General features: G+C 43.5%; 3 protein-coding genes and 1 pseudogene across 4 annotated transcripts in view; all 4 read left to right on the top strand.

Annotated features, from left to right (window-relative positions):
- Positions 1-14,622, top strand: part of CFAP410 (cilia and flagella associated protein 410) — a 413,721-nt gene that overhangs the window by 60,930 nt on the left and 338,169 nt on the right. The gene's annotated exons all lie outside the window — the stretch shown is intronic.
- TSPEAR (thrombospondin type laminin G domain and EAR repeats) overlaps positions 1-14,622 on the top strand; it is a 227,537-nt gene that overhangs the window by 26,670 nt on the left and 186,245 nt on the right. The window lies entirely within an intron of this gene.
- Positions 2,013-2,611, top strand: LOC126950662 (keratin-associated protein 12-1-like). 2 transcript variants are annotated; one of them, XM_050784529.1, is made up of 2 exons: positions 2,013-2,237; positions 2,286-2,611. In XM_050784529.1, exons 1-2 carry the CDS (start codon positions 2,013-2,015, stop codon positions 2,361-2,363), a joined length of 303 nt encoding a protein of 100 aa, XP_050640486.1. In that variant the 3' UTR covers positions 2,364-2,611. The 2 variants fall into 2 exon arrangements, with proteins under 2 accessions (XP_050640486.1, XP_050640488.1); XM_050784531.1 differs by having other exon boundaries at positions 2,013-2,087; positions 2,136-2,611.
- LOC126950625 (MICOS complex subunit MIC60-like) lies at positions 6,085-9,190 on the top strand (annotated as a pseudogene).

Consider the following 14,622-nt stretch of genomic DNA (forward strand, 5'->3'; position numbering starts at 1 on the left):
CACTACTATAGCTCAGAATCACACTTAAAAACCAAGAGAATTGGTGCAGCCATGGTGACCATATGTTCTTTTTTTTTTTTTTAAGTGATTAATGGCAATTTTATTACAGCAGCATGTACTTACTTTATTCTAAAAGAATAGAATTCATAAACAGAAACAGCTTTTATATTTGTTTGCAACCTGCAAAATTGAGTTATTTTGCTGATATAAAATGCTAAGAACTCACTAGAGGACCATGCCACCTTCTGAAAAGGCCACACACCTACTTCTTAAATGTGTTAAAGTTACAGCGTGTCCCAGACTCGTCCAGAGCAAAATAAGCAAGCGACTGACTGCTCTTGACTGTCCCTTCCCCAGCAATAGCACTGATTGTGTTGGGGAAAGCCACAGAGCAAGGCTGCACAGCCAGATGGAGGAGACTTTATTTAAAGGCAAAATACCAAAATGGCTCTCTGGTGTAGGTGATTTCTACTTTCACACTCAGCTTGTACAGGATCCCCTAACCTTAACTTCTTTCTCCTTCAGGGGCTGATTTGGATTGACTTGTTGAGAATGGTATCCATTATTACTGAGTCAGGAGAGAAAGGGATTTCTGTGGTTACATGTAAACTTGTGATAGGTCTGCAGAAGTTACAGGTGAAGAGGGCAGTGAGGAAGTCAGCCACGATCCATCTACGTGAAGGTCACACCAGCTTCATTGTACACTTTGAAGACTTTCTCAATGGCATTGACATAGGCAGCTGTTCTCAGGTCCAATCCCAGGTTATACTTCATGGCTGTGCGCATAATTTGCCTGGCAGATCGCTCCATTGTGTACGCCAAGCCAGAATGCACGCAACGTGCACGGATGTGCTTTAGGTTGACTAGGATGAGGCCAGGTGGGCCCTGACCTGCAGGAAGGAGTAGAGGGCATGGGGGAAGGTAAAGGAGCAGGTAAATATCAAAGACGCGTCCTTGTTCTTCTGTAATCGACTCGTAAGACACCTAACCTTTAAAATGGGTTACTTGGTGACTAGGTCACGTAAGACCATATGTGACCATATGGGCGGGTCTCACTCTAGTCTGGTCCTTACTCATTTGGTGCCAGGCTGTAGGGGGTCTCGGCTGGATGTTGGTGTGGGGGCTGGAGTGGGGGCTTCACTCTTAATCCTCCAGCAGCTTCTCTCTGGTGAGCCTGTGGTGGCCTTGCCCTGGGAATACACAGCCCTGCCCATCCCACAGATTCACAGTCAACTCCCACACTGCGAGGGCTGCTCTCCACATGGACCCTTCTTTCCGCTTCTCTGCTCCTTGGACTCCAGGGCTTCAACTGCATGGGCACTGGCCCTTCCTCCTTGGCAGAGTTGGACCATTGTATTTTGCTCAGACTGCAGCTGGTGACACTGCATTTTGGAAGCCTGCCCCAGCAGAGAGCTGGGAAGTGGGAGTTTATCTCCTAAGTTTCTTCTCTCTCAGGAATCACAGTCTGCACTGCTGGTTAACCACTGCCTGAAAACGAGCATCTCCTAAATCTCAACTGTATGGTTGATAGAGTAGCCAGTTTTGCATCACTCACTCCAGCAGGTTTCCCAGTGTGATTACATTGTCTATATTCAGTTCTGGTCTCTTCCCCAAAGTTTCTGGTTGATGCAACAGAAGTTGTGATTCGAGGAGGTTTTTTGGGTACCACTCATGTCTGCTTCAGTGTGGAACTAATGAAGGGAGGCAGATATCAGGCAGGTGGAGCTAAAACTGCCTGTGCATCACCAATAAATTTGGGCAGGTTCCAAATGTAACAAGAGCTTGAAGAAGGTGCAATTAGTCATGAAACAAAGGGCCAAATAAAAAACATGAGCATCTACAACAGAAAACTGGGTTCCAGAAAACAGCCTTGAGGAAGAAAAACAAGGAAGACAACAGGTGCATGCTTCTGTGCTGTGGGGACGCCTGGGTCCAGGTATAAAGGCTGCTCAGGGAAGCTGTCCCCAGACATCACTGCCCTCTGCCTCGACCTTATCCAGCCACACGCCACCATGTGCCATACCAGCTGCTCCTCAGGCTGCCAGCCAGCCTGCTGCGTGTCCAGTCCCTGCCAGGCATCCTGCTGCGTGCCTGTGGGCTGCCAGTCCTCCGTGTGTGTGCCCGTGAGCTTCAAGCCAGCCGTGTGTGTGCCTGTGAGCTGCCAGTCTTCTGTGTGTCTGCCTGTGAGCTGCAGGCCCATTGTGTATGCGGCCCCCTCCTGCCAGTCCTCCCTGTGCGTGCCTGTGAGCTGCAGGCCCGTTGTTTATGCGGCTCTCTCCTGTCAGTCCTCCGGGTGCTGCCAGCCCTCCTGCGCCAGCGTCCTCTGCAGACCCATCTCCTGCGGCATCCCTTCCTGCTGCTGACCATGAATCTCCAGACCCGCTGCTCCCAGTGCAGATGAGGCCACACCTGCACACTCCCCGGATGAGTCCTCAGTTGGTCTTCTGCACATGGGGCAGGTGAAAAGCATGCTCAGTGAACCCTCTGAATTCTGGATCAAGAATATGACAGAATGATCTGGAGCCCTTGCTGACCTTGCCCATTCCCCCAGGGAAGTCCAGCGTCCCAGAGTCATTCTCTGACCCCACGAGAGCCAAATAAACCAACTTTCCCTATGCAGCTCTGCGTTTATGGTCTTTCTTTTTTATTTCCATACTCCCTGCTGTTTATTCAGCTGATTACATAGAATTTGCTGCTAAACCCTCTTCAGTGGTCCCTTCACACAGTCCTCATTAGCAGGTGGTGTCCCAGGTGGAGGGTGCAGCTAAAGATGCCCATGTGGTCTCTCCCAAGACTCCCAGGGCCCAGGTGCAGTGGCCACAGCAGTGACTTACCCTCCTGTGGTGGAGTGAGTGGTCTTCCCCACTGGCTGTCCACTCCTGCTCCAGGCCAGCAAGCCCTGCACTGATGGCCAAAGCCTCAGAGCACCGAGGATCGGGTTTTCCCATGTGGTTGGTGGACGTCCTGTTCCCAGGTTGCGGAGGATCTCAGGTTTACAGAACTGGATTAGTTCTGCAGCACACACTCCCATCACTGGTCCACATATGGCACTTTTTAAAAATTGATACATAATATCTTTATGTATTTATGGGGTATATGTGATACTTTACACACAGAGGATATGTAATGATGAAATCAGGATATTCATCACCTTGTCTATCACTTCTCCGTGTTGAGAACATTTTACACTCTCTCTTCCAGCTGATGTGAGACATACAATACATGGTTAACTGTAGTCACCCTATGCTGATATCAAATACTAGAACTTATTCTTTCTGTGTAACTGCATGTTTGTACCCATTAACCAAACTCACTTCCCCTCTAACACACACCCCTCTTCACCTCTGGTAATATCATTCTACTCTCTACTTCCACGAGATCAACTTTGTAAACTCCCACATGTGAGTGAGAACATGTAATATTTGTCTTCAGTGACCTTTGGTTCCATCCATGTTGCTGCAAATGGCATGACTTCATTCTTTTTTATGGCCGAATAAGATTCCATTGTGAATATATGCCACAGTATCTTGATTCATTTATTTATTGATAGACACTTAGGTTGAATCTGTATCTTTGCTATTGTGAATAGTGCTGCAATAAACATGGGGGTGCAGGTATCTTTTTGATACGCCAATTCCCTATCCTTTGAATAAATAGTAGCAGGATTTCTGGATAGTATGGTAGTTTTATTTTAGTTTTCTGAGAAAGCTCTGTACTGTTTTTGATAATGGCTGTACTAATTTACACTTCCACAAATGAAGTATGAGTTCTCTTTTCTCCACATCTTTACTGGCATCTGTTATTTTTTGTCTTTTTGATAATAGCCATTCTAATTGGGGTAAGATGATGCTATCTCATTCTAGTTTTGACTTCAGTTCCCTGATGATTAGTGATGTTGAGTTTTTTTTTTTTTTTGCATACCTGTTGGCCACTTGTATGTCTTCTTTTGGGAGATGCCTATTCAGGTGCTTTGCCCATTTATCAATGGAATTATTTGTTGTTGTTGTTGTTGTTGTTGTTGTTGAGTTGTTTGAGTTCCTTACCTATTCTGGATATTGGTCACTTTTCAGATGCATAGTTTACAAATATTTTCTCCCATTTAACAGGTTGTCTCTTCACTCTATTGATTGTTCCCTTTGCTGTGCAGAGCTTTTCAGTTTAATATAATCTCATTTGTCTATTTTGGTTTTTGTCGCCTGTGTTTTTGTAGTCTGAGCTATAAACTGTTCGCCTAGACCGATGTCCTGGAGCATTTCATTTATGTTTTCTTCTGGTAGCTTTATGGTTTTCAGTCTTACGTTTAAGGCTTTGATCCATCTTGAGTTGATTTCTGTATATGATGTGAAGTAGGGATCCAGTTTCATTCTTCTGCATGTGGCTATCCAGTTTTCCCAGCACCATTTATTGAGGTTTTTTTTTCTGTATTGTACATTCTTGGCACCTTTGTTGAAAATCAATTGGCTGTAAATATATGGATTTATTTCTGGGTTCTCTATTCTGTTCCATTGATCTATGTGTCTGGTTTTATACCAATACTATGCTGTTTAGCCTTGTAATATATTTTGAAGTCAAGTGGTGTGATGCCTACAGGGTTTTTTTGGTTCCATATGAGTTTTAGGACTGTTTTTTCTACTTCTGTGAAACATGTCATTGGCATTTTGATAGAGAATGCATTGAGTCTGTTGATTGCTTTGGGTAGTATGATCATTCTAACAATGTCATTTCTTCTGATCCATGAACATGGAATGTCTTTCCATTTATTTGTGTCTTCTTCAATTTATTTTATCAGTGTTTTGTAGTTTTCCTTGCAGAGGTCTTTCACATCCTTGGTTATATTTATTGCCAGGTATTTTATTTTTAAAATAGCTATTGTGAATGAGATTGTGTTCCATGGTGGGCAGGTCTGTGTAAACCTACCCCCAAAGTTCAAGGAAGCTGAGAGGCCACAGAAAGAGGCTGACAGATCCAGTTTCTCAGAAAGAAACATTTAATAAGGACTTAAAACAGAAACCATGTGTGACTTGGGTGGTGATAAGATAAGTTGGCGGATCCCTGTGCCATTACCCCATCCACACCCAAGGCTTATATACCATAAGGAAAGGGCATACGTGATTTAGAAGGGCTCTGTAATCAATTGAAGTACAATAACATCAAGGTTGTTTTGAAGCAAGATTTATAGTATGTGCTCTTATACAATGAACAGTAGATTAAACTGGAAATCTTAGAGGCCTTCCAAGAACAGGTTAACTAGAAGTCCATATGGCAGATTAGCATCCAAGATAGAGTTGTTTTAGCCTTCATGGATTGCCTTTTTGCTTACTTTGTCAACTAGTTTGTTATTGGTGTATCAAGACACTATTGATTTTTATATGTTGATTTTGTATCCTGCAACTTTACTAAATTTGTTTATCAGTTCTAAGAGATTTTTGGTGGAGTCTTTAGGTTTTCCTAAATATAAAATCATGTCATGTGCAAAGAGGGACCATTTGACTTCCTCTGTTCCAATTGGGATGGCTTTTATTTCTATCTCTTACCTGATTGCACTGGCTTGGGCTTCCAGTACTATGTTGAATAGGTGTATTAGTCCATTCTTACATTGCTATAAAGCTATACCTGAGACTGGGTAATTTATAAAGAAAAGAGGTTTAATTGGTTCATAGTTCTGCAGGCTATACAGGAACCATAGAGGCTTCTGCTTCTGGGGCAGCCTCAGGAAGCTTACAATCATGGCAGAAGGCAAGAGGGGCACCAATGCTTCACATGTCTGGAGCGGTGTGGGGTGGTACAGGGTGCCACACACTTTTAAACAACCAGATCTCACAAGAACTCACTATTATGACAACACCTCCAACAGGGACAGTGCTAAACCATTCATGAGAAATGGCCCTCATGATCAAATCACCTCCCACCCGGCCCCACCTCCAGCACTGGGGATTACAATTAAATATGAGATTTGGGTGGGGACACAGATCCAAACCATGTCAATAGGAGTGATTAAAATAGGCATCCTTGACATATGCACGCATGCCTCTACTTACTCATGCCGCTATGGCAGCTCCCGTGTCCACCAGCAGCACTGTCTGCTCGACAGAGATTCTGTGGGCCTGTCAGTTATCAGGTGTGACCCCCGCTGCCCAGAGTTGTCTCTGTGGGAAGTTTGTCCTCCGCCCATTGCGACCATGCCACAGATACTCTATTTCAGGCAGCTCTGGGTTGACTACTGGCAAAATTGCTGGAGCTGGCCTCTTCTTTGTTGGTGGAGGTATTGGTGGCACTATCCTGTATGCCAAATGGGATTCCCATTTCTGGGAAAGTGTGGAGAAAACCATACCTTACTCAGACAAACTCTTCGAGATGGTTCTTGGTTCCGCACCTTATAATGTTCCATTGCCAAAGAAATTGATTCAGTCTGGTCCACCAAAAATCTCTAGTGTATTGGAAGTAACAAAAGTCTAAATAGCCTGCCTCACAACTCCAAAAGCCAAAGGGAGATACTCCAGCTTCAGCAACAGCAGGTGATACGCTGTTAGTCCCTGGGGTTCAGCATGAGGAATCTTTAAAAACTGATCACCCTGAAATTGGTGAAGGAAAACCCACACCCCTCCACTTTCAGAAGAAGCATCCTCATCTTCTGTAAGGGAACGAGCACCTGAAGAAGTTGCAGCTTGCCTTGCACAACAGGAAAAACAAGAACAAGTTAAAATTGAGTCTCTAGCCAAGAGCTTAGAAGATGCTCTGAGGCAAACTCCAAATGTCACTCTGCAGGCTATTTCAGCTCAGAATGCTGCGGTCCAGGCTGTCAATGCGCACTCCAACATATTGAAAGCTGCCACGGACAATTCTGAGATTGAGGGCAAGAAGAAGTCTGCTAAGTGGCGCATAGTGCAGGGTGCGTTGAAAGAAGGCGGAAAGGCAGTAGAGGAAGCTGCTGATGCCCTTCTCAAAGCCAAAGAAGAGTTAGAGAAGATGAAAAGTGTGACTGAAAATGCAAAGAAAGAGGAGGTTGCTGGGGCCAAGCCTCATATAAACTTCACAACACGATAGTTGATCTGGATAATGTGGTCAAAAAGGTCCAAGCAGCTCAATTTGAGGCTAAGGTGGTATCTCAGTATCATGAGCTGGTGGTCCAAGCTTGGGATGATTTCATTACTCCAGAAGTCCTTCCTGGGTGGAAAGGAACGAGTGTTTCTGACCTAGCGGACAAACTCTCTACTGATGATCTGAACTCCCTGATTGCTCATGCACATCGTCATATCGACCAGCTGAACAGAGAGCTAGCAGAACAGATGGCCACAGAAAAGCAGCACATCACATTCGCCTTGGAGAAACAAAAGCTGGAAGAAAAGCAGGCATTTGACTCTGCAGCAGCAAAAGCATTAGAACATCACAGAAGTAAAATGCAGGCTGAATAGGACAGAAGGTAGAGGAAGTCAGAGACGCCATGGAGAATGAAATGAGAACCCAGCTTCACTGACAGGCCGCTGCCCACACTGATCACTTGCGAGATGTCCTTAGGGTACAAGAACAGGAACTGAAGTGTGAATTTGAGTAGAACCTGTCTGAGAAACTCTCAGAACAAGAATTACAGTTTTGTCGTCTCAGTCAAGAGCAAGTTGACAACTTTACTCTGGATATAAACACTGACTATGCCAGACTCAGAGGAATTGAACAGGTTGTTCAGAGTCATGCAGTTGCTGAAGAGGAAGCCAGAAAAGCCTACCAACTCTGGCTTTCAGTGGAGGCATTAAAGTACGGCATGCAGACCTCATCTGCAGAAACGCCTACTGTCCCACTGGGTAGTGCAGTTGAGGCCATCAAAGCCAACTGTTCTGATAATGAATTTACCCGAACTTTAACCACAGCCATCCCTCCAGAGTCCCTGACCCGTAGAGTGTACAGTGAAGAGACCCTTAGAGCCTGCTTTTATACTGTTCAAAAACTGGCCCAAAGGGTAGCAATGATTGATGAAACCAGCAATAGCTTGTGTCAGTACTTCCTCTCCTACCTACAGTCCCTGCTTCTATTCCTGCCTCAGCAACTGAATCCGCCCCCGGAGCTCTGACCTGAGGATATAAACACATTTAAATTACTGTCATACGCCTCCTATTGCATTGAGCATGGTGATCTAGAACTAGCAGCAAAGTTTGTCAATCAGCCGAAGTGGGAATCCAGACGAGTGGCACAGGACTGGCTGAAGGAAGCCCGAATGACCCTAGAAACAAAACAGTGGAAATCTTGACAGCATATGCCAGTGCCGTAGGCATAGGAACCACTCAAATGCAGCCAGAGTAAGGTCTAGGAAGATTTTCGTAAAGTCGTATTTCATGTCAAGGAAATCAGCAGTGATATATGATGGGTTTGCAACAAGGGTCCCAGCATTGTCTAGAAATGAGCAGGTTTACAAGTACTGTTCTAAATGTGAACACCTGTTGCATTTATATTCTTTCCACTTGCTATCACGCTAGTGAACTCCAGGAGTGCTTTCTTTGCAACTCAGGTAACATTTTCTGTTTTTCAGGTTTTACTGATCAGACTTGTGAGGCCAATCAAAATAATGTTTGTGATCTCTACTACTGTTGATTTTGCCCTCGGAGCAAACTGAATAAACAAGATGAAAACTGAAAAAAAAAATGCATCCTTGTCTCATTCAGTTCATAGAAGAAAGGCTTTCAGCTTTTTTCCATTTAATATGATGTTAGTTGTGGGTTTGTCATACATGGCCTTTATTATTTTGAGGTATGTTTCTTCTGTGCATAGTTTGTTGAGAATTTTTATCATGAAGGATATTGAATTTTGTCAAATGCTTTTTCTGCATCTATTGAGATGCTCATATACTTTCTGTCCTTCATTCTGTTGCTGTGATGTATCATGTTTATTGATTTGTGTATGTTGAGTCACCCTTGCATCTGTGTGATAATTTCCACTTGATCATGGTATATTATCTTTTCGATGGTCTGCTGGATTCAGTTTGCTAGTATTTTGTTGAGGAGTTTTGCATCTATGTTCATTAGGAATATTGGTCTGTACTTTTCTTTTTTTACTGTGCTTTTGTCTGGTTTTGGTATCAAGGTAATGTTGGCCTCATAGAATGAGTTAAGAAGAATTCCCTCCTCTTCAATTTTTTGGAACAATTTGAGGAGAATTAGTGTTGGTTCTTCATGTGTTTGGTATAATTTGGCAGTGAAGCCATTCAGGCCTGGGCTCTTCTTTGCTGGGAGACTTTTTATTACTGATTCAATCTTGTTACTCATTATTGGTGTGTTCAGGTTTTCTATTTCTCTTTGATTCAATCTTGGTAGGTTGTATATGTCCAGGAAAATATTCATTTCCTCTAGATTTTCTAGCTTTTTAGAATATAGTCTCTGATAATCTTTTATATATAAAATATAAGTATATATTATATATAAAATATATTTTATAATTATATATTTAAAATATATATTAAAAAAAATATATATATATTTTAAAGACAGGGTCTCCCTTTGTCACCCAGGCTGGAGTGAGGTGACCTAATCATGGCGTGGTCATGGCTTACCACAGCCTTGACCTCCTGGGCTCAGGTGATCCTCCCACCTCAGCCTTCTGAGTATCTGAGACTACAGGCATGTGCCACCATAACTAGCTAATTTTTGTATTTTTTTTTTTTTTTGAGACAGAGTCTCGCTCTGTCGCCCAGGCTGGAGTGCAGTGGCCGGATCTCAGCTCACTGCAAGCTCCGCCTCCCGGGTTCACACCATTCTCCTGCCTCAGCCTCCCGAGTAGCTGGGACTACAGACGCCCGCCACCTCGCCCGGCTAGTTTTTTGCATTTTTTAGTAGAGACGGGGTTTCACCATGTTAACCAGGATGGTCTCGATCTCCTGACCTTGTGATCCGCCCGTCTCGGCCTCCCAAAGTGCTGGGATTACAGGCTTGAGCCACCACGCCCGGCCTAATTTTTGTATTTTTTATAGAGTTGGGCATTTGCCATGTTGCCAAGGCTGGTCTCAAACTCTTGGGCTCAAGTGATCTACCTGCCTTGGCCTCCCAAAGTGCTAGGATTACAGGCATGAGTCACTGTGCCCAGCCAGATTATCTTTGGTATTTCCATCGTATCAGTTGTAATGTCTCCTTTTTCATTTCCGATTTTGTGTATTGGGGTCTTCTTTCTTTTTCACTTGGTTAGCCTAGCTAGCTGTTTATTGATTTTGTTTATCTTTTTAAAAGACCAACTTTTTGTTTTGTTAATTCTTTGTATTTTTTTAAAGTCTATTTTGTTTAGCTATATTCTTTATTGTCTCTTTCCTTCTACTAATTTTAGATTTGGTTTGTTCTTGCTCTTCTAGTTCCTTGAGGTGCATCATTAGATCGTTTATTTGAAATCTTTTTACTTTTCTTTTTGAGATGGAGTCTTACTGTGTTGCTCAGACTGGCCTTAAATTCCTGGGTTCAAGTGATCCTCTCTCCTCAACCTCCCTAGTAGCTGAGACTATAGGCACCACCACATCTGCCTTTTTGATGTAGGCATTTATTACTACTAATATTCCTCTTAGCACTGTTTTTGTTGTAGCCTATAGGTTTTGATATGTTGTGTTTCCCTTTTTTTTTTTTTTTAGAAATTTTTTGATTTCCTTATTAATGTCTTCATTAACCCAATAGTCATTTAGGAGCATGTCGTTCAGTTTCCACATATTTGTACAGTTTCCAAAGCTCTTCTTGTTACTGATATCCAGTTTTAATTATTGTGGTCTGCGAAGATACTTGATATGATTTTGATTTTTTAAAGTTAGTTGAGACTTGTTTTGTGGTCAAACATAAGGTCTGTCCTGGATAATGTTCCATGTGCTTATGAGAAGAATGTGTATTCTGCAGCTGTTGGATGAAATGTTCTTTAAATGCCTATTAGGTCCATTTGTTTTAAAGTTCAGTTTAAATCCAATTTTTTGTTGTTGTTGTTGATTTTCTGTTTGGATGATATATCTACTGGTGAGAGTGGGGTGTTGAAGTCCTCAACTGTTATTGTATTGGAGTCTATCTCCTCCTTTAGATCTAATAATATTTGCTTGTATATCTGGCTCTTTTGGTGTTGGGGGCATATAGATTTAGAATTGTAATATTCTCTTAAGAATTTCCTATGTGGCCAGTCCAGTGGTGATGAATACCCTCAGCTTTTGATTGTCCACGAAAGACTTTATTTCTGTTTATTTATGAAGGATAATTTTGCTAAGTATAGTATCCTTGGCTATCAGTTTCTTTCTTTCAGCACTTTGAATATATCATCCCATTCTCTCCTGACCTGTAAGGTTTCTGCTGAGAAATCCACTGTTAGTCTGATGGGGGTTGCCTTATATACGACTAGTTGCTTTCTTCTTTCTATTTTTAGAATTCTCTCCTTGTCTTTGACTTTTGACAGTTTGACTATAATGTGCCATGGAAAAGAACTTTTTGAATTGTATCTATTTGTTGATCTGTGTTAGTACGTTCTTGCATTGCTATAAAGAACTACCTGAGACTGGGTAATTTATAAAGAAAAGAGGATTAATTGGCTCATGGTTCTGCAGGCTGTACAGGAAGTGTGGTTTGGGAAGCCTCAGGAAACTTATAATTATGGCAAAAGGTAAATGGGAAGCCGAAATGTCCTACATGGCTGGAGCAGGAGGAAGAGAGAAAATGGGGGGGGGGTGTTACACATTTTTAAACAAACAGGCCTCATGAGAACTTACTATCATGAGAACTGCAAGGGGGAAATCTGCCCCCATGATCCAATCACCTCCCCCTCAGCCCCTTCTCCAACACTGAGGATAACAATTCAACATGGGATTTTGGCAGAGATAGAATTCCAAACCATATCAGGATCTCTGAGCTTTCTGCATCTGAATGTTTAAATCTCTTACTAGACTAGGGAAATTTTCACCTATCACTTTGCTAAATAGGTTTTCTATGCCTTTGGGCTGGGCTTCTCTTTGTTTTCTGGAACATCCAATATTAGAATATTTGCTCACTTTATAGTTTTCCATATGTCAGATAGGCTTTGTTTATTCTTTTTTTCTTTTTGACTGAGTTGTTAAAAAGACCAGTCTTCAACTTCTGAAATTTTTTCTTCTGCTTGATCTGCTGTATTGTTGAAGCTCTCAAATGGACTTTTTATTTCATTTATTGAATTATTCATTTCCAGGATTTCTGTTTGATTCTTCGGTTATGATGTCTGTCTCTTTGGTTATTCTCATTCATATCCTGAATTGTTTTTCAGTTTATTTGTATTGTTTATCTGTGTTCTCTTATATCTCACAGAATGTCTTTAATATCACTATTTTGAATTCTTTTTCTGCTAATTCACACATTTCTTTTTCATTTGAATCTGCTGCACAATTCTTGTGTCCCTTTGGAGGTGTGACATTTCCTTGTTTTTTCACGTTTCTTGAGTCCTCAGATGTTGATATCTGCACATCTGACATAACAATCACTTCTTCCAATTTTGGGGACTGGTTTTTTTATGAGAAGACTTTTTCCTGAAGATATGTCTATGGTGGTGGCTGGGTGGGATACTTTAGCTATTATTCTGGGTGCATGCAGTAGTTTAGTCTGTGTATGATTTCTTTGGCTATGAACAGCATCAGTAGTGTTTGTGATTTGCTCAGCGGTTTGGCTGTGATTGTCAGTGGAGGCTGTGGTGAGGCTTTTCTGAGGTCAGAAATACCAGGTTAGCCAGATCCCAGGTCCCGGTGTTGGCAGCAGTGGGCCAAATGTGCCTGTCCTTAGGCCTCTGAGTAGCATATGCTGGCACTGGTGTTACCATGTCCAGGCAGGCTGATTCTTGGGCCTCCAGACAGCTTGCTTGTGTGCTAGCAGTGGCAGCAGTAGGATGGATGCATGGATGGGGCAGTGTGTCTGACATGGATGATGGTAGTAGCAATGGTGGGACAGCCTTTGGGCTCTCAGAAAGCACTTACTAATGTTAGCGGTGGTTGTGACAGGCTAGGCAAGCCAGTCCCCAAGCTCCCAGGTGGCACATGCAAGTGGGCACTGGTGATAGTGGCAGGCTGGGTGGGCCCATCCCTAGGTCCCTGGGAGGAGTGCATAGATGGCCGGCATTGGTAGACTGCATGGGGGGGATCACCAGGCCCCCAGATGGTATGCTTGGGCACTGGGGGTGCAGTGCCAGGCCACACAGTATGCATGGACACAGGCTATGGTGAATAGTGTGGGGTAATTTATGATGGTGGGTGTGGAAAGCCTGTACTCAGGGTACATGCAAGTGCATGGTAACCCCTGCCTTATTGATGTGTCCAGCTGGTATTGCACTCCTGCAGCCCTTCTGGGTTGGTGGGGGTTGTGGGGTTCAGTAGGGCTGAAGGGATGTGGAGATACAGGATCTGTTGGGACCCAGGGCAGGATGCAGACTTTTAGGGGCTGGGCTCTCAAAATGGCACCATGCTACAGCTGGCTGCTCAGGACTTGGTGGGTGTGTGGGACCCAGCGTGGGCTCTTTCTCTGGAGCAATGCCATTATGTAACATCCTGGCAAATCCCTATGCAAGTCTCAGGGCCTGTGAAGGACAAGAGGCTCTCCCATGGCTAGGGTTTCAGGTCCATGCTGAGTCCATGGTGGAAATGTAGACAGCTGGGAATCTCTCATTTACCATTTCCCTGCACTGGGGAGTCTCTGTGAGCTCCCGACTGATTCCAACTGGGCCAGCTGCCTCCCTTCCCTCTCCTTCTGTGCCTCACATATTTCCTGTCACTTCTCTGCTGAATTCCAGTGTCTCTCTTAGATGTCCCATTCAAAATGTTGTTACCTACTTACTCTTTTGGGTTCTTCTTTGTGGAAGAGGCAAGTGTCAGGTGCCTCTACTCAGCCATCTTGAGCCTGCCCACTTTTTATTGATCGATTATTAATGATTGTAACAACCCCCCCCCCCCCAACCTATGAACCATGAACCCACTACCTGACAGAAACTAGAACATCATCAATAATTTACCATGGACTTCTTGGGGCAGCCACTGTTGGGATTGTGTGCCCCTTATTCTGTTACTTTCTAGAAAAAGTCGAGTTGAGTCATATCTCTTTGTATTCCTGAAATGTGTGTTTTCTAACTTAGTGGTTCTGAGTGATATTAAAAGGGCATTATTCTGAGTAATTTTCTGAGACTTATGTCTCCCACTCTGTATAGAGTTGCCAAGGGTCCTCTGCATTTCTCATGGGTGTATTCTGTATCCAGCGTGGCTGCTTCCTGGGATTCTGCTGTTTCTACTTCAGGTTAAATGCTCTCCAGTAGATGGGCAGGCCTGTTGTTCCCAAGAGTCTGCTATTACAGATGGCACTGATAAAAACATTTGCAAACCCATCCTACAATCTGTTTGTTAGTGTTCTGGGGGTAGGACTTCTCGGGGTGGGACTGCTAGGGCAAAGTGCACCCGGATTTTCATCCCAACAAGGTGCGCCACCTCCTGCAGGTGATCCATAAGCCGAGGAGGAGGATGGTGGGAATACTGGGACGGCTGTTTCCAGTAGCAATGGAGTGTGCCAGAACCCGATGTCATGGTCTCAGGTTTTCAACCTGGCAGCCTCAGTCCAGGCTCCAGGCTCCTTAGTCTATACTGCAGGCAAACAGCTAGCTTCTCTTTAACTGAAAGTACAGCCCTCC

Source organism: Macaca thibetana, chromosome 3 (genome assembly GCF_024542745.1).
Source record: "Macaca thibetana thibetana isolate TM-01 chromosome 3, ASM2454274v1, whole genome shotgun sequence".
Classification (NCBI taxonomy): Eukaryota; Metazoa; Chordata; class Mammalia; order Primates; family Cercopithecidae; genus Macaca; species Macaca thibetana.

Bases quoted from the DNA above. Each gene is read 5' to 3' on its own strand.
- LOC126950662 (XM_050784529.1), top strand. From the start codon at position 2,013: ATGTGCCATACCAGCTGCTCCTCAGGCTGCCAGCCAGCCTGCTGCGTG. The intron at 2,238-2,285 runs GTGCCTGTGAGC...CTCTCCTGTCAG, and splicing joins CCTGCCAGTCCTCCCTGTGC to TCCTCCGGGTGCTGCCAGCC.